This window comes from Neoarius graeffei, chromosome 15 (assembly GCF_027579695.1).
Source record: "Neoarius graeffei isolate fNeoGra1 chromosome 15, fNeoGra1.pri, whole genome shotgun sequence".
In the NCBI taxonomy this organism is placed as follows: domain Eukaryota; kingdom Metazoa; phylum Chordata; class Actinopteri; order Siluriformes; family Ariidae; genus Neoarius; species Neoarius graeffei.
In genome coordinates, this window is record NC_083583.1 from 30,304,025 (window position 1) to 30,323,915 (window position 19,891).

A 19,891-nucleotide genomic window follows, 5' to 3' on the forward strand; every position below is an offset into this window, starting at 1 on the left:
CAAAGAATCCTGCCAAGTTTTGTGAAATTCGTCCAAAAATTGTGAGAGGAGTTGATTTCAGTAGGTGAGTACCCTTCCTGGGACGGGCGGACAGACGGATATCGCCATGACGTAATCCCCTTTCGGGCCTTTCGGCCAGTGGGGGATAATAAAAATTGTGAGGGAAGTTGATTTCAGAAAGCGAGCGCACCTTGATGAAATTGCCAAAGTACAAGTCTGTTAATAATCGAGGGCATAACTCTGGTAAAAATTTTCCCAAATTCAACGAAATTTCAATATGTGTAGAACTGTCATATAACAAAGCCTTTTGCCAAGTTTGGTGAAATTCCTCCACAAATTCTGAGAGGAGTTGATTTCAGAAGAACGTACACCCTCATGAAATTGTCAAAGTACAAGTTATTTAATCAAGGGCCAAAACTCTGGTAAAATTTTCACAAAATTAAATCGCAGTGTGTGTGTGTGTGTATTACTGTCATATAGCAAGGCCTTTTGCCAAGCTTTGAGAAATTCGTCCAAAAATTGTGAGATGTCAGAAGGTAAGCACACCTTCATGAAATTGTGAAAGTACAAGGTTGTTAATCAAGGGCCACAACTCTGCTAAAATGCGACCGAATTGAACAAAATAGCAATATACCGTACGTACTACCAACATATAACAAAGCCTTTTGCCAAGTTTGGTGAAATTCCTCCAACAATTGTGAGAGGAGTTGATTTCAGAAGGAAAACACACTCATGAAATTGTCAAAGTATAATTTTGTTAATCAAGGGCTGTAACTCTGAGAAAATGTGACCAAATTTAACGAAATTATAATATGCATGCTACCGACATACAACAAAGAATCCTGCCAAGTTTTGTGAAATTCCTCCAAAAATTGTGAGAGGAGTTGATTTCAGAAGGTGAGCACCCTTCCTGGGACGGACGGACATCGCAACGACATAATCTCCCTTCGGGCCTTTCGGCCAGTAGGGGATAATAAGGCCTTACAGTTACTACAGGTCTACTATTACTACTTTATTACTGCTATTTTTTAAATAGAATGTGTCCATTTTGTCTTCCTTTCATACACTGCGGTCCTATTTACAGTGTTTAGTGGGGCACGTTGGAGCTCCTGTATGGTTCTGGGTGTTGTGAATCAGGAGGTGATTTTTCATTACAGTGCATGTTTACACAGATGGCATGACGAAAACTAAAGGAGAAATCCACCCGATAATACATTTAATATGTTTATATTGAACTATTTGCAATGTGTTTAACGATTCTGGTGCTAATTTGTTGAAGTTGCAGATTGATTATTCCCATGAGAAGTTACTGGTTGTGTGCTGTGCTGAAGTCACCGGGGCGTTGTTATTGCAGTTACAATGGTGCAAATGGTGATTAATAGGAGAAAAAAATTTCAGTGATTTCAAGCATACGGGAAAACAGCCATGTTTTGCTGTTAGCTCATTAAAAGAAAAGAGCAAGAACTTTTTCCCCTTTTCACTCAGCATTGAGTCAGAAACCAACTAGGACAATGATCCAGCAAAGTTCAAAGTCATATTAATGAGAAATCCAACATAGGAGTAGTGGAGACAGCAAACATTGGCTGGTAGGGGGCCTGGTTGACGACCAACTCAGCTAGGCGAGTTAATATAATATCAAGCATGATGGCTCTGATTGAGGACACCAGTATGAGCGTGAACTTTGGGACCTTATCTGTTTGTGCAGAACGTACAGTACAGGTATGGAGGCGAGAGAGAGATGGACAGACGAAAGGATTAAAGTACTGCTGTATCATACTCCTTGGCTAGAGATGAAGGGCTTAATATTGGATACTTTTGAAGCTCACGTGTTTAATTGATAAAATGATATGCAAGTCATTCAGGATGGATTATTCCTTTAAATGCAGTCGTGTGTTCTGCTTACCTAAGACCTCAGCTGTAGCCATGATCTCACAGGTGTACATGGCAGCCATGAGACGCTGTGGTTTTGCTTGGAAGGCATATCTGCAAGCCTCTTTCATGGAAGCGATGAGCTGACCTGAAAATGGCCCGTAGCAGTCAGCTATGTCTCGACGCTTGCTCTGCGCCTCACTGTCTTCTCCAAGCTCATGTTCGTTATTATTTGCCTCCAAACTCTGCTGAGGGATAAAGTCATCCTCTGAGTCCTTCAGCACTGTCTGAGATGGGATTTTCATGTCCCAGCTCTCCACGGAGAAGCAGACACCCATCAGTGGCTCCTCACACATGGGGCCTGAAAGTGTGGCCAACTGGAACCCACTCCCGATGCTGTTATCAAAATCTCGCAGAATGGTGCCTTCGCTTTTCTCCTTCTCTAAATTGAGAAACTGCCACACTGAAGGCCTTTGGTATCCCTCAACACTGTTCAGAAGAATGTTGGGGCCATAGCGACGCGGTCCAAAAGCCCAGATTCGCTCCACTGCATTCCTCCACTTGTGGCCCTGAAGATGCTTTTCTAATTCAGCCTTTAAACCATGGATTTCCTCCAGAGTTTTTGAACTTATCTCGACAGCTTTGCCCTCTCGTGCCAGCAGGTTGAAATGTTCCATGGTCCGAATGAGCTCTGCATTCTTCTCCAGCAGCCTGGTTACTTCCTCAGGTAGAGGAACAGCCCGAACTCCGATTGTGGCCATTTTGTTGGGTGTGGTGAGGGTCACTAGGCCACTTGAATCTATCTGGACCCCTTCTGGGAGTTTGGTTTGCTCCTCTTTGGTTTGATGGATCACTGCGACCTTCTGCTGGCGTCCAAGCTCCTCGTTCACCATGTCCACTTTAGGTGGGCGGATCACAGTCTCACGGAATGGGATGATGGGAGCAGAAGCGCTGATCTCAATTTTGGCAAACCTGTGCAGAAAATCATAAATGGATTACCATGCTACTATAAAGTGAATAAGAAAATGAGAAGATGCAACCCAGTCTCTTCAACTGCCCTAGTTTGAGTTTATAGTTGTCTGCACAATTCAAATATTTGGATACATCTGATTTATTTAAAGAATTTTAAAGCCTTCTTTGAAAAGACTTTGGAAGATCTTGAACACGGGTCCCACGTCCCTATCCGTTTAACGGGAAAAATTTATTTTGTTCACTTATGTGAATATTCTCTCTAAATCTATTTATTTTCCAGCATATCCCTGTATCATATTTTGGTGTTTTCTGCCAATATAGTATATGAGACAAGAAAATACTCCAAATTTGGAAAACCATTTTTGAAGCAGTCAAGAGAGGTGAAGGCTCCAAATCAATCTGCCAATAATTCTCCACTCTCGCTAAATAAACAAAGCTATACAATGGACAGGAAATTCTTTTGACTCTCTGGGCACACAATATACAACTTGCCCCACGTTCAAGTTTTTGATTTTGTATTGGATTTGTGACTTTTTACTTTCAGAACACACTTGATTTCCCCCAATAAACTTAAAACATCATATCTAGAAACATCATTTTTTTTTTTAAGCCAGCAGCTAGAGGTGTAATTTTTACATGTTTCTCTCACTTCAGTTTTATGCTCCTTTAGCCTATATTAAGGCTGGGTCTTCATGTCTAAATCCAAACGAACTAGGATCTTTCCGCAGCATTAACCAAAAAAAACATACTTTAGCAAGCATGTAGAATGTAATAAACACTATTAACATGATAAAAATGAATAAATAAAAGACTATTTGTAGGCTATGACATGGATGAAGCAGAATTGGCAACAACAGACCTTATAATAATAATAATAATAATAATAATAATAATAATAATAATAATAATCAACTGAAAGATGATATTAAAGAACTGTTCAAGGACAAAAATATAGTAGAAAAACACTACAACAAAATGCAAAAGACAGTAATATGGGGAAGTGAAATGATAATTAGAAAGATGATATCCGGCCTGATCGAGTGAAAATATGAGTTTCGCTCATGGCTACCAAATCTTGTTAGCCACTGGCCTTTCCCTAAATGTCTAAGGTTTTTTTTTGGGGGGGGGAAACAGCATTGGCCAAATGAACAATAGCTTTGTAAACCCTAGATTGTATTTTTATTTTGATCTTTGGTATTTATTACTATTGTACAGTTGGTTAATTCAAATAATAATAATAATAATAATAATAATATGATGATGATGTCATTATTCCAGTAAACCGGACCAGGAGAACTAGAGCAGCAAAAATCTGAAATAAGGCTATTATTGGCCAACTGGAATGGCTAAGCTCCATGTCTTTTGTAAGCACTGTTGGTGTATGAAAAGCTAATTTACCACAGAGTACTCAGGCTGAAAATATTCAAACATCCATTCATCTTGAACGCTCTCTGGGTAAACACAAATTGCAAATACAAACACCCAATGGCTGCTATGACAAATAACCAATGCAATCTGTTAACCAATGGCAACATGAAGCAAGAAAGCATGGATGCAATATGTACACAAGTGCCATAATCTTAAATAGATTCTGCATTACTGTTGCACACAAAATCCATGCATTAGCTGAAGGGTTTAAGATTTACCAAAATCATGTAGCTCGTTTCTAAGCAATTATGTTGTGTTATGGAAAAGGTTCATTCATTCATTCATTCATCTTAATTAGCCACATGAGGGTCATGGTGGATCTGGAGTGCTGGGGATTAGCTGGGAATACACCCTGGATTCAGACACACATTCACACCTCGGGTTAATTTATTGTAGCCAATCCACCTAATGACATGTTTAGGAGCTGGGAGAAAACTGTAGAACCAAGAGGAAACCCAGGAGGGACATGGAGAACAAATGAAACTTTACACAGACAGTAACCCAAGCTCAGGTCTGAACAGGAGAACCTGGAGCTCTGTCCCATGCCATCATTCTTGGAAAAATTACCCATTTAAAATTGTTACCAAAATGGACTAATGCCAAAAAGGGGTCTACGTCTTAGAAATCCAAAACGCGTGCGGTATAAGGGCAAAAAAAGTCTCAAGAATGGTTAGTTTTTGTAAACTTGAACGAAAAGATGAAGCTGATGGTGCAACATTTCCTCAATCTCTTATTTCCAATCCCACTAGTGCATACACACCTGCTAATCAGGATGATCCCCGAGCCTGACGATGTCTTTTGGTCTTCCATTTAACAACTGCACTGCTATACATTCTACAGCAATGAGCTGGGTCAGTGGGACAGAATATGGCCAAGTAGTGAATAGAACAGGAGTGTTATGTCATGAACATTTGGCCAGACTGATTACTAATTGGTCAACTGGAGCAGAAGGCTGACTGCGATTGCAGTTTTTCCCTGGAAATATCCCATAATCCATTTAGACGCAGACAGTCATTGAGCAGGTTGGGGAGCTGATAATCCTGCAGAGACTGTTTACTCGAAACGTCCAGTGAGCGAAGAGGAGAACTGAGCGCACAGAATCGGCTGACAGCTCTCTGGATTAGCATTTCACAAAGTAGTTTCTCTCTCTCTTTCTCTCTCATCTGCCTGTCTTCCAATCTCATTATTACTTCCCCCATCACCCAATTTCTTTTCACCTGCTTATTAATGGTGATCAGAGATGTCTTTCTAGAAATCCCTTTTAATATTTTTCCCCATTTCAAAGCATTTCTTTCTTTTTTCTTTCTTTCATCTGTCTTCTTGATTGTGTGCATCATTCACAGTCATCCAAATTGCCCGAGTAACTATAAAATACAGACTAAATCTAAGCAACGGAAGCACCTCACATTGTTCCCTTGTTTAAAGAAAAAAAAGGAATCTGCTTAGACGGTTTAAACTATTTAAGAGCCAAGTTTTATTTAAGAGACAAGAGCTAATTTTCTAGGGGACACAAATCTTGGCATTGGATTCAGTCCGACATCCTGTATGATGAAAAGAATGATCAGTCAATCAGTCCTTAGAAACTGTACTCTGGGCATAATTAGGCAAACAATTTCAGCGTCACAGTCACAGAAGAGGGTTGACTTCAGAGATTTGGGAAAATGAAGCAAATGGATTTTAATTTTCAGACTTATAATCATTTTTAAATGCTTACAGGAAATGAGTGCACTTAATTCTATAGTTTCCCAGAGCTTTCTGAGTATCGTATAAATAGGAACAGAGGGCATGTCCTTGACTGTGATTTAATATACCCATTTTAACTGATAAAAATAAACCCACAAGGAAAACAAGGGGCCCCTCAAACATCTGGTCTAATGAACTACAACAGATAACCACAGGGTCAGACTAGCAGCAGTTGACCCAATTTGCCCAGGACTGCTGGGGATCATGTGGATATGATGTCATCATCCTGTGACTGGTTGAGTGGAGTGACCTCGTTTCTAGTGGCTGTGAGCCAGGCGTCATGACCTGCTCCCACACAGAAGACTGTCAGGGTTATTTTTAAAACCTGGTAACACTCTCTGGAGCACTTAATGTTTATGGACAAGTACTCTTAGCAGGCAGACCTTTAACCCTTGACCACTGGCACCTGCTGACCCTGATGATGACCTGGATTGGCCCCAAGCTGTTACTGCTGCCTCTGTGTTGCATCCACCATTTGTTTCCATATGATTTGACAGCCGATGTGCCAGTATAGCCCAGCAACAAATTAAGAGCATCCAGTTAGGTCAAAACGTCGGAATCTACCACAGGTTTTGGTCACTGAACTACTGTATGTGCAAGTGTTGTTCTGAAAACAATCTGGCCTTTATAGATAACTGGGCTACCTTTAAGGGCAAGTCTAGGTGTTTAGGGTGGGGACAGTATCCGTCCCACTCAGAAAGATGCTACTTTCATTTCTTGCAATAGAGCCTCTACTCATAGGGCAGGCCTTGTTAATATTGATGGCAACCCGGAGCCAAGCAGGCAGGGTTCAGACAGCTAATCTGCCAGCTTTCTTGAGGTGTCACCTACCATAGGCTCCTTGGTACTGACAGACACTGTTCCCCAAAAACAACAAGATCAACTGTGAGCTACTACTCACTTGCGTATCCCCCCGCTCTCGCTTGCATCAGAATGCAAGCAATCAAAGGAATAGGGCACTTATTATGAATGTTGACTTCAACAAATAATTAACTCTGAAACAAGTAAGTAAAGAGCAGTGTTCTCCCCAGGGATTTCAAATAGCATCCTGGTAAACTGTCCTTTTGAAATGGCATACGTTTTGAAATGTCCCTATATGTTTTGGGTGGCACGGTGGTGTAGTGGTTAGCACGGTCGCCTCACAGCAAGAAGGTTCTGGGTTCGAACCCAGCGGCCGGCGAGGGCCTTTCTGTGTGGAGTTTGCATGTTCTCCCCGTGTCTGCATGGGTTTCCTCTGGGTGCTCCGGTTTCCCCCACAGTCCAAAGACATGCGGTTAGGTTAATATGGGACGGCCTTGGGCTGGGGTGCCCTTGAGTGAGGCACCTAACTCCTGATTGCTCCCCGGGCGCTATTAGCACGGCTGCCCACTGCTCTGGATGTGTGTGTGTGTGCATGTGTGTGCTCACTGCTTTGGATGGGTTAAATGCAGAGAGGAAATTTCACAAGTGTGTGATGAATAAAGTTGTGCTTTCTGCTTTCTTTCTTGTAAATACATTCAGTCGGTAAACAGGAAGTCGACATGCGACAGACCTGAAAACGGTACGCATGGTATGGAACCCTAAGTTGAAGCTCGGTACCAAATATCAAGCAGTTGTGATTTGTAGTTGCTGAGAAAAGTGTTACAAAAATTTTGTAAATCCATGCAATATGTTTTGTAAATACATTAAGTCGGTAAACAGGAAGTCGATGTGGGACAGACCTGAAAACGGTATACACTGTATAGAACCCCAGGCTGAAGCTCGGTGCCAAATATCAAGCAGCTAGGATTTGTAGTTGCTGAGAAAAGTGTTACGAAAATTTTGTAAATCCACCCTATACGTTTCATAAATACATTCAGTCAGTAAACAGGAAGTTGATGTGCGACAGACCTGAAAACGGTACACACGGTACAGAACCCCAGGCTGAAGTTTGGTACCAAGTATCAAGTGGCTATGATTTGTGGTTGCTGAGAAAAAGGGTGTTTTGGATGGACAGAAATATGGACGGATGGACAAAGGTAAACCAGTATCCCACCCTCGGAGCAGGGGTATAAAAAAATAATGGAAAGCTCAGAAAGTTAAGTAATATAATTACTATAAAATTAGATAATGCCATATGCACTACCACCACCTTTTATCTGGACTAAGACTGCTAATTATTACCTAATAACATCTAAAATGCTTACTGTAAACGAAACGATCAATAATCAGGGATTTAATGTGCTTAACCTTACAGAAACTTGCAAGTGTACAACAGAAATCTCTAATGAGTGTGTCACTTTAAATTAGGCTAGCTTTCCCAGATGCAGCTAAATAAACTATCCTCAACTGTCCTCATATGATTGGCCACAGAGGAGGCATCGCACAGTTAAAAAAAAAAAAAACCTCGGCAATACCCAGAAAAGTGGATATGAATTTAACAAATTTCAAATCGTTTTTATTAACATAAAAAGAAATCACAAGAAAGGAGTCTACACAGTCACTAATTAGTGTTAACATGCCAACACTGCTCTATTTACAGGCCAACAAATCTAAAGGAAATTGCAGACTTTCTTTCAAATCAAGTTAATTTTATTTGTATCGCGCTTTTAACAATAAACGTTGCCGCAAAGTGCTTTACGTAGAAAATTTATACATTCCTGATATAAATTTTAAGCTTATAAATATATAAATTTATCCTTTCAAATCTACTTATTTGAGTAGAAAAAACACCAAAGACTTCAAATATACATTTTGGTAACCCAGATGATCATCCGAAAGCAGTCTATGTTGTGATATTAGACTCCGTATAAACCAAGATACCCGTACATTCATTATAGCAGACACACCCTTGATCTTATACTGACACGCAGCATGGATTTAAAAGCTCAGTTAGGCGACTTATTTTAGATTTTTCGGATCACGGCAGTTAAATACTACCACTAGAAAAATAAAAAGTCTGTGCGTATTTTTATTTTAACCGTCGAAACGTACAAAAAGAAATGTAAAAAAAAAAAAAAAAGTGTCACATATTTTTCTTGTAACAGCACTGTATCCCTGGTACTAGGTCATATTTCTTTAAGTAAAAAGTATTAGAATCGCAAATACAAACGACAACGTGTGTTGTATATATCCACTTCAGCCGAGTCCGAAAACGAAACTATTTACGACATTGAGTATTCACTTGAATGTTTTTATGGTATTTACGACCGCTTTACGACAGTGTCAACCTCGTGCTGACCATGGCTGACGCTGACAGCATGGATTCCGAGCTATCGCCTCAACTGTACGTAAGCAAAGCGTGGTAAAGAAAAGTCTTTTCACTGTCTCGCTAACCAAAACGTGGGCGATTTTGTCTCTCAAGCGTTGAAAGCAAACAATGAAAAGATGAAAATGATCTTTGGTTCTCAGAAAGAAGGTGGTGATGCAACGAGCGCGATGCCGAATATGCCTGCCATAACGTTAGTTCGCGATTTTGGCTGCAAGTATCTGACCGTGGAATTAGAAGAGGATGGTGCCGCAGAGAGTCCTATCGAATCAAGTAGCACGAACGTATCAGCCTTCAATGTGCATATATATATGTATGTAAAGTGTGTCTCTTGAATTTAAATTATTTTATCATCTTAATCCGACATTGAAATTTTGCCATGCAAAAAAAAAAATTGGACAAGGACACTTATTTTTATTTCGACCGACATCATCAAAAATATGTTGAAAAAATCCGTGAACCTAAAGATAAAAAAATGGGTGGCCTTACCCTCCTCTAGCGTAAAATAATCTTTCATCACTACCTCATTTCATTTCAACCATGTCAAAAACATACACGTCGCCTCACAGGCTGTTACTGCTGCCAAATCAGCAAAATCTCCCCACCTTGATAAAACATAATAAATATCATACATTATTTACATTTACTTAGGACGGTCGCAAATTTAACAGAAAAAAAAGCAGAGGATAAATTTCACATCACTAGTATCTAATTACACAGAGAAATATGAGCACATCATTTGAACCCAACAGCCTGAAATACTACCAGTGGCAATCAAACTATTGTTAAATATGATAACCTCCTCCCTTAGCGTTATCTACAGTCTTGACCCAAAGCTCATCGTACTTCCCCATTATCTCAAAAATCCTAGAAATGATTGCACTCATACTTGCATAGGTTCCACATTAGACTGCAAAGATCTTTTTTTTCCCTTTTGCTTTAACTAACAACACTTTGATCTGATCACTTTACATGAAGTGGAGAATTATGCACATTTTTAATCCTCCTTCAGTTATTTTGCTGTGCTTTATATATATTAAAAAATAATAAGGTAGCATTATGAAAAAGAAGGTTGTGTAAAAACGTGCTTTCGGAGCTACAGATTGCACGTCACTACCCAACTGACAGCTCAAAAGAAGCTGATCCAGACTCGTTTTTAGATGTTACTGAAGCCGGAGATGAACATGGCAGAAAAGCCTTCCACATGCTGCTGTACACAGAGCATCCTCCATCCATCATTAAGATATAGCGAGCTTCCACGCTGCACGCTCTCAGTTTCAGAATTAACAATTTCAGATGAGCCACAAGCTCATCCATACAAAATGCTGGTGCATTTTATGAATTGATAAATCCTCGGATGTTGTGATTATTGTTTCCCGTTTATTGGACTAATTTATTTGCTTTCGTTGTTAAATATGTAGCTTAAAAATACACTGAAGCAGACTGCTGCACAAATAAAACTGCCTAAAAATTGTGATGTCCTTTTTGCTTTAACTATGGAAAAGATGACGACTCCACTACTTTTTTTTTTTGATTGGTTGACTAGTAAACATTAAGTAGCTGTGCAATTCTGACGTACATACAAATGGCATATTTCAGGCAAGGTTCCAACCTGCACTGAAATATAGCATTGGTTAAAGTAGTAAATTACCTACCATGGGCCTCTGGTCAGGATTGTGTCTCCTCGCTTGTATTACTTGTTCTCAGTGCAAATTTTAATACCATAGATCACAATATTCTTCAAGAAAGCCTAGAATTTTTTGTTGCAGAGCTCATCAGCTCTTGATCGGCTCAGTTCTCACCTGACTAACCGCTATGAGTTATAAATGTTAAGAGTGACTTCATCCATACAAAAAATAACTTTGGTATCCCCACAAAGCTCTGTTCTAGGGCCACAATTTTTTCCACTGCACGTTACCCATGTGTACAATTATTTGCACAAAAAAAAAAAAAGACATTAGCTCCCACTGCAATTTTGATGACAAGCAGCTCGATGTCAGACAAAATCTGAACAAAACTGAGAAATGTGTAATGGACTTGAGCCACAGGATGTTGAAATTTCTCCGTAATTATGACAAGACAGAAGCTTTTTGAGGCTCATGGAAAGGATCTAGATTACAGGTGTCTTGATATTTGAAAATAATTGACCAGCCAATCAAAAACCAGCCTGTATCTTCAGTGGCCATGGTATAAATCTCAATAAATAAAACTTTGACATTTTTACAAATTAAGAAATATATTCAATTATTGTTAGCAGAGTCAGATTTTTAGAATACACTGGATATAGCATTCATTTTAGTCTTGGATTGGACTTTGAGGGTGCTAAATAGGTAAACTGTAAACATGTCCAGTGCTCTTTTGCAAGGCTGCTCAATAGAAGTGTGGCTCACAGGGCGGGGGGAAAAAAAAAAATCAATCAGGGCCAATGGTGTAGTTTGATTTTTATGCCTTGCTGTCTTGCAAGAATTCGCATGGGAACAGGAGGAGGTCAGGAGTGACAAGCTGAAGAGGAGAAGCCGCACAGAAACGGTAATTAGATGAAAATGCAGGCACTTTGGAGAGACCAATTCGATTTGAGGCTGTGAACTTGTGGTGTCAACACTAAGGGGCTAACCTCTGCCTCAATGACAAGAACAGAGCTTAATGCTAACATGTGTCTAATCAAAGCGGGTGTAAATGGCGGCATGGACAGGAGGACGCTAGTCAAAATGTCAGAGGACGAGGGCAAGAAAGAAAAGAAGTGGAAAGAGAAAGGAAAAAAAAAAGAGAGAGAGTGGGGAGAGATGTCTGCTAATGAGACGTCTACTGCTAGAGCTGTCCTTTTCAGACAGGAGCTTGTGGTGGAAGTTGCATTCACCTTCTCTGGCACATTCCTTCTCTGGATAACGAACTTGGTATATAAAAAAATAATTTGAACATCATGTATATCTGTAGAACCAGGGCTCGGGACTGCAGCATTCAAGCTTTAAGCCTGCAGTAAGCATTTGTATACTAGCGTGAACAAAAACTATTTATTTGTTTAAACAACAGCACTCCGTTTCTAAGGATTCTTACTGCAAATTGTTAAAGCTAATACAAAGATAAATTAGTCAGTGTATCAAATTTGAATACATATTATTTAAACGGGTCTTGTTCATGACTGAATGAAGTGAGGGGATCGACAGACAGATCAGTGCAGCTTTTGCAGCGATGAGGAAGCTGTACCAGTCTGTCTTGGTGAAGAGAGAACTGAGCCAAAAGGTAAAGCTCTTGATTTACTGGTCAAACCCTCGCCTATGAGCTGTGGGTAGTGACCAAAAGAACAAAATCGCAGATACAAGTGGTGCAAATGAGCTTTCTCCGAAGGGTGCCTGGGCTCATCCTTAGGTGGGGTTTACATTAGACCGTATCAGCGGATCATCAGATTAACGTTTTTAAAAACGATTAGCGTGCACACAGCAACGCCAATACACGATTCGCGTGCACACAGCAACGCCAATACACGGATACGTTAATCACATGACTAATTCGGCACGTAAGTTGAGAAATGCGTCAGTGCGGCTCATCGCTTCCTCCTCAGCGGCTGCGCTCCAAATCACTCCGCCCTGAACAGCGAGTGCCCTCTGAAGGGTGCGCACTCCGGCCCTGCGCAGCTCACAGAGCGCGCGAGTGAAGTGCACGAGCAGTGATTCGGGACTGAGCCGCTGTGCGCAAGTCACTTACCACTTGCAAGTGGAAGGATGGTAAGCCTAAAGACCATCATAACTACACAATGGGCAGTATTTGCATCAGTATTTGCAGTATTTTCATACTTTTATACTCTTTAATGAAAGGTGATACAAGGCGGAAGTCCGCGCCATTTTTCAGCAGTCGCGTCACATGACCAACGCCAGCGAATCAGGAAGGTGGATGTCACAGTGACGTTGTCCAATGACGATGCCAGCTAGAGCTCAGCACAACGTATCCGCGTATTCTCAATGTTTACACAGCACCGGACCAGACACGATCTGGACTGAATATGTGGACCCTGGCGGATTCCCGTTTCCCGGCGTTTTAATGTAAACGGACAGTGCATCCGCGAAGAAAACGAGACAGATACGGTCTAATGTAAACTTGGCCTTAGAGACAGGGTGAGAACCTCAGACTTTCGGGATGGGCTCAGAGTACAGCCTCTGCGCCTTGGCTTGAAAGGAGCCAGCGGAGGAGGTTCAAACATCTTTCTAGGGACACCTCCTAGGTGAGACGTTCTGGGCATGCCTAACTGGTAGGAGACTCCGGGACAGACCCAGGACACGCTGGAGACACATCTCTCAGCTTGCTTGGGAAAGTCTCAGTGTCACCCCAGAAGCGTTGGAGGAGGTGGCTGAGGAGAGGGAGGCCTGGACATCTCTGCTGCAACTGCTGCTCCTGCGACTCAGACTCGGACAAGTGACAGAAAATGGAGGGATGGATGGATGGATGAATGGATTATTTAAATGGACTGACCTTTAAAAATGTGTGATCCGTTTCTGGATGAATAATAACACTCTATCTAATTGACTAATCAGACTCCATAATCCTAATCCACAGAATTTAATGGCTAATTTTTCACAAACATGCTTCATAAAGATGTTCAGGAACCAGAGGTGGACAGTAACAAAGTACATTTACCTGAGTACTGTACTTGAGTACACTTTGAGTATCTGTACTTTTTTTTTTTTTGGAAACTTACAATTTTAACTTCACTACATTTGAAAGACGAATATTGTAATTTTCACTCCACTACATTTCTATCAAGGTCCTATGAATCAGCTTTGAAAGCAGATTTTTTTTTCTTTTCTTTTATAAAACATGATTGTTTTTTTTTTTCCACAGGTGACACTGAGACAGCTGATCAATAAATCACTAGGGTCACGTCACGTCCATAGACTGTATAAAATCAAGTTCACTGATTTCTCTGCAGCATTATTGAACACGATCAGTTGATGGCAGAATGGAAGGAGGCGGTTCTTCTGAGGAATGCACGCACCCATGGCCATACCGAGAACCCATGTTTCAGTTTTCTGAAAGGATTAAAGATGTGTTTCATTTTAAACGTTTTCTTTGTTTGCCTAAAACGAACCACATCACGGCCTACAAAAACTCGCCGTCCAACCTGCGGAAGCATATTGAGGTCTGTAAACGTTTTATTCCAAGAGAAAGCTTGCAGGGAAGTTGTCTGTGCTTTTAGAGCTAGCGATAACGTTGCAATAGCTATGCAGTCTGGTTAGTCAAATGACTTTCTATGGATTTTCCTGCCAAGTTGCCGTCGCCTTGTCCACGGCTAACGTTAACACATAGCTAGTTAACTTGGACACTGTTAGTTAGCGTGTAAAAACGGAGTTATGCTAACATGAATAACGCTAACCTATCTGAAGTCCTTTCAGAAATATGTTTTAGCATAATCTTGCCGGACTCTAAATTGACCGTAGGTGTGAATGTGAGTGTGAATGGTTGTCTGTGTCTATGTGTCAGCCCTGTGATGACCTGGCGACTTGTCCAGGGTGTACCCCGCCTTTCGCCCATAGTCAGCTGGGATAGGCTCCAGCTTGCCTGCGACCCTGTAGAAGGATAAAGCGGCTAGAGATAATGAGATGAGATGAGATAATCTTGCCGAATAAACAGAATGTAGAAATGTGTTTATCTGTGGCAATAATACAACGCGTGCTGACAGAAAATGTACTTTGAATACTTAAGTATTTTTAAAATCAAGTACTTTACAACCCCTGGCAAAAAGTATGGAATCACCAGTCTTGAATGAGCACTTATTCACACGTTTTATTCTGTAGAACAAACTCAGATCACAAACATGATACAATAATAAAGTCATTCCAAAGTGCACCTTCTTGGCCTTCAGAAACACTAAAAGAAATGAAGAAAAAGCATTGTGGAAGTCAGTAAATGTTACTTTTACAGACCAAGCACAGGGAAAAAAATATGGAATCACTCAATTCTGAGGAAAAAAATATGGAATCATGAAAAACAGACAAACAAAAGAACATTCAAAACACATCACTAGTACTTAGTTGCACCACCTCTGGCTTTTATAACGGCTTGCAGTCTCTTAGGCATGGACTTGATGAGTGACAAACAGTATTCTTCATCAATCTGGTGCCAACTCTCTTTGATTGCAGTTGCCAGATCAGCTTTGCAGGCCGGAGCCTTGTCGTGGACCATTTTTTTCAATTTCCACCACAAGTTTTCTATTGGGTTGAGATCTGGACTATTTGCAGGCCATGACATTGACTGGACGTGTCTTTCATCAAGGAATGCTTTCACAGTTTTTGCTCTATGGCACGATGCATTGTCATCTTGGAAAATTATTTCATCATCCCCAAACATGTTTTCAATTGAAGGGATAAGAAAACTGTCCAAAATGTCAATGTAAACCTGTGCATTTATTGAAGAAGTAACCACAGCCATCTCCCCAGTGCCTTTGCCTGACATGCAGCCCCATATCATCAAGGATTGTGGAAATTTGGACGTTTTCTTCAGGCAGTCCTCTTCATAAATCTCACTGGAACGGCACCAAACAAAAGTTCCAGCATCACCTTGTCCAATGCAGATTCGTGATTCATCACTGAAGATAACTTTCATCCAGTCATCCACAGTCCATGATTGCTTCTCCTTGGCCCATTGTAGTCTTGTTCTTTTCTGTTTAGGTGTCAATGATGGTTTTCTTTTAGCTTTCCTATATGAAAATCCCATTTCCTTTAGGCGATTTCTCACGGTTCGGTCACATACATTGACTCCAGCTTCCTCCCATTTATGCTTCATTTGTTTTGTTGTACTTTTTCGGTTTTCAAGACATATGGCCTTAAGTTTTTTGTCTTGACGCTTTGATGTCTTCCTTGGTCTACCAGTAAGCGTGGCTTTAAAAACCTTCCCATGCTGTTTGTACTTGGTCCATATCTTAGATACAGCTGACTGTGAACAGCCCACATCTTTGGCAACCATGCGTGAAGAGTTACCTTCTTTAAGAAGTTTGACAATCCTCTCTTTTGTTTCAAGAGACATCTCTCTTGTTGGAGCCATGATTCTTGCCAATCCACTTGGTCCAGCAGCCCTCCAAGGTGTGATAACTGCGCTGTTTCTAACTGCAGACTAACGAGCAGATCTAATCTGAGGCAGGTGTCAATTTAGGGAAAGGAAATTGACTGGGTGAGTCCTTATTTTCTACCTGAAAATTGAGTGATTCCATATTTTTTTCCTCAGAATTGAGTGATTCCATATTTTTTTCCCCTGTGCTTGGTCTATAAAAGTAACATTTGCTGACTATCACAATGTATTTTCTTCGTTTATTTTAGTGTTTCTGAAGGCCAAGAAGTTGCACTTTGGAATGACTTTATTATTGTATCATGTTTGTGATCTGAGTTTGTTCTACAGAATAAAACGTCTGAATGAGTGCTCATCCAAGACTGGTGATTCCATACTTTTTTGCCAGGGGTTGTAGTACTTTAACTTAAGTCAAAATTTGACTGTACAACTTTCACTTGTATCTGAGTAACATTTGACCAGTGGAATCTGTACTTTGACTTCAGTAATGAAGTTGGGTACTTTGTCCACCTCTGTCAGGAACACCTTTTATGCGTGAAGTTCATACACGCATGAACACGAACAAACATGGATTTTCTGATTCAGAAGAAAATCTGCAGGAGACCTGTGCTTTAACAACTCATGCACTGCAATGCATTTCTGATCATTAGTACGTTATAAAAATTTCAGGAGTAGCTTCAGAAAGTAGAAAGATTGTTTAGTCTTTGTTGCACAAGACAAATGGTGCACAGGGATAATCATTAGATGTCTCATTATGATGAATAAACGCATCTTTATGCTAATGTGCATTTAGTCCTTGAGATTAAAATAAAGAATTTACAGGTTCATTCAGAAACTGCAGAACTTCAGTGGTAATTATGTGTGGTGTATCATTCAGCTTAGCATTTTAAATATTCTTGATTTAAATGTTAAACGTTATAGGACAATAGCTTTAAAATATAACAAATAGAATGGGATGGTTTGAATGTTTCAGAAACTGCCAATATCCTGGGTTTTAAAGGGCATATTCTGGACCAATTTCGTTTTCTTTTTTATATGAAAGTATGTCCCTTTACACACTCATCCAGAAGGGTAATTTTGCACAAGGCCATCTGTCTACAGCAGAAAAAAATAAAATAACAAAACGTGTCTGGAAAAATCTCAAGGGAGTCTGGAGCCAGATTCGTGACGTTATCTGCGGAAGCGCCAGCAGGCTGCGAGAGCTTTGCATGGTTTAAATGCACAGCCTGTGTAGACCAAGCGCTCCCATTTCTCTCTCATTGTCCGGTCTTTTGGGAAACGATGAGTACTAATCCCATCAAGATTGGTGTTGCTACACCCTGCTACGATACATCTGTTAACCATTTTAATAATTACGCGATAACGTTGAAGAAATTTGCAGAAAACCACCAGGTCGCTTTCTCAAACAAACCAGCGCTGACGTAGGATTCAGAAGGAGGCGTCCCGCACACGATGTCACGAAAATCAGTGTTTGCCGGGAAATCCAAATGCAGAGTTTTTTCAGAGGCGGACCAATTCGCCTCAAATGGCTTGATTTCAACTGAATTTTTCTGGTATTGCGCAAGGTAAAAAAATTGCACAAAATGCAAAATGTGACAGATATTTGACCAAAGTTTAATATAAAATAGGAGAATTACATTGATCTTGCTCCTGAATTTATCCGTGATATGCACTTTAACACACGATCTCCGAAGGTTTACAGAGAATGGAGCAACAAACAAAAACATCCAAAGAGAGGTAGTTCTGTGGGTGGAAATGTGTTGTTGCTGAGAGAATTCAGAGGAGAATGGCCAGACTGGTTTGAGCTTGCAGGAAGGCTCCAGTATGTCAAATAGCCACGCTTTACACCAGCGGTGAACAGAAAAGCATCTCAGAAAGCAAAACACTGAATCTCAAGGTGGATCTAACTTGACCGTAGGTGTGAATGTGAGTGTGAATGGTTGTTGGTCTCTCTGTGTCAGCTCTGCGATGATCTGGCGACTTGTCCAGGGTGTACCCCGCCTCTCACCCATAGTCAGCTGGGATAGGCTCCAGCTTGCCCGCGACCCTGCACAGGATAAGCGGCTACAGACAATGGATGGATGAATCTCAAGGTGGATGGGTGCCAACAGCATAAGACTACATTGGACTCCACTCCTGTCAGTTAAGAACAGGAATCTGAGGCTAGAGTGGGCATGGGCTCACAAAAGCTGAGACTTGAAGAAAGGAAAAACGTTACCTGATCTGATAAACCTTGACTTCTCCTGCAACATGATGGTAAGGTGAGAATTTAGCATCAGCATCATGAATCCATGGAGCAAACGTGCCTTGTGTCAACAGTTCAAGCTGGTGGTGGTGATGTAATAACGTGGGGAATGTGTTCTTTGTACTTTAATACCGATTGAGCAACAGATGGATGTCACAGCCTGTAAAGTTTGTTACAATTAACTCATCTTATAATGACTACTTCGAGCATAATAATGTGTCATGTCACAAAGCACAAGTCAGTTCAAACTGACTCCATGAACATGACAATGAATTCAGTGTACTTCAGTAGTCTCCCCAGTCACCAGATATGAATTCAGTCGAGTACCTAGAGTACGGGAGATCTGCAGTCTGAATGTACAAGTCAATGACTGTAAAAAACAAAACATGGACAGTGTAACGTCACTAAAAAGTGAACCAAAAACAGGTCTAATGCCGCTGCTGGCTGGCTGCAGTATAACGTGTAGCACCGCCCATCTCCATGTGCTTCAATCACAAAAATTTCCCCCGTCACTATTCTCGTCTAAACTGTCTTTCCGTTTAGGGTGTCTAATTTCCATCTATGGAGTTTAATTGGTTGACTCTATGCTGATATCTGCACTTTTTTTTTTTTTTTTTTCCCCCAGAAATTACTTTTTAAAATGCAAGAGACCAGCTGCAGCACCTGTGCCCTGTCTGTTCATTACATGGAGTATCGGAGTTTGTAGTCAAGTTTGTCAGGCAACTTAGTCTAATCTACCATTGTTTTATCATTGCTTATAACTGTTAAGTTTAATTGTTTCTGCAACACACTGGACCTTGGTACTGGGAGAAGGAGGCAGGCCTATCAAATGATTAGGTGTACCTTAGGGTGCATCAGTTGCCCTCACTTTCATAAAATCTGATGCATTTTTGTTTGGGTGTTCCTTTTCACCAATAAAGACATCCTGTAAAATTTTTTGACCATATTCAGAAGTTTAATGGTGGCACCATGAGGTTCATTTTTTGCCAAAAACGCTTATTTAATGTTTTCGCGCAAGGTTTGAATCACAATGTTGGACTCCATTTATTGATTTCTTGTGACCCAGAGATCATGTTAAGAACCTTTGCAAGGGATTGAGAAGCATTAATGTGATTCATAATACATTTGTATTGTTTAAAAGTAGTTGAACAATGATTCAATGAACAGCTAAAACTCAAACTGTGCTTGATAATATATTTAGAATATGTACTAAAAATGTGTGTAGGTGCATTTGGGTAATTGAGTGAGCAATCTCATTAAATCTGAAGGTTAATAATTAAAATTGAATCAGTCTCATCTGAATCATACCATTGAATCATTAAAATTGAATCAGTCTCATTGAATCGTTTTCATTG

At 40.5% G+C, this 19,891-nt stretch overlaps 1 protein-coding gene across 3 annotated transcripts in view; it reads right to left on the bottom strand.

The window, feature by feature from the left end:
• The window catches only part of efl1 (elongation factor like GTPase 1), a 343,260-nt gene that overhangs the window by 25,052 nt on the left and 298,317 nt on the right, over positions 1-19,891 (bottom strand). For all 3 annotated transcript variants that reach the window (XM_060941122.1, XM_060941123.1, XM_060941121.1), the window contains one exon: positions 1,904-2,841. In XM_060941122.1, coding sequence (XP_060797105.1) covers positions 1,904-2,841 — 938 coding nt within the window. The remainder of the gene's footprint in view (positions 1-1,903; positions 2,842-19,891) is intronic.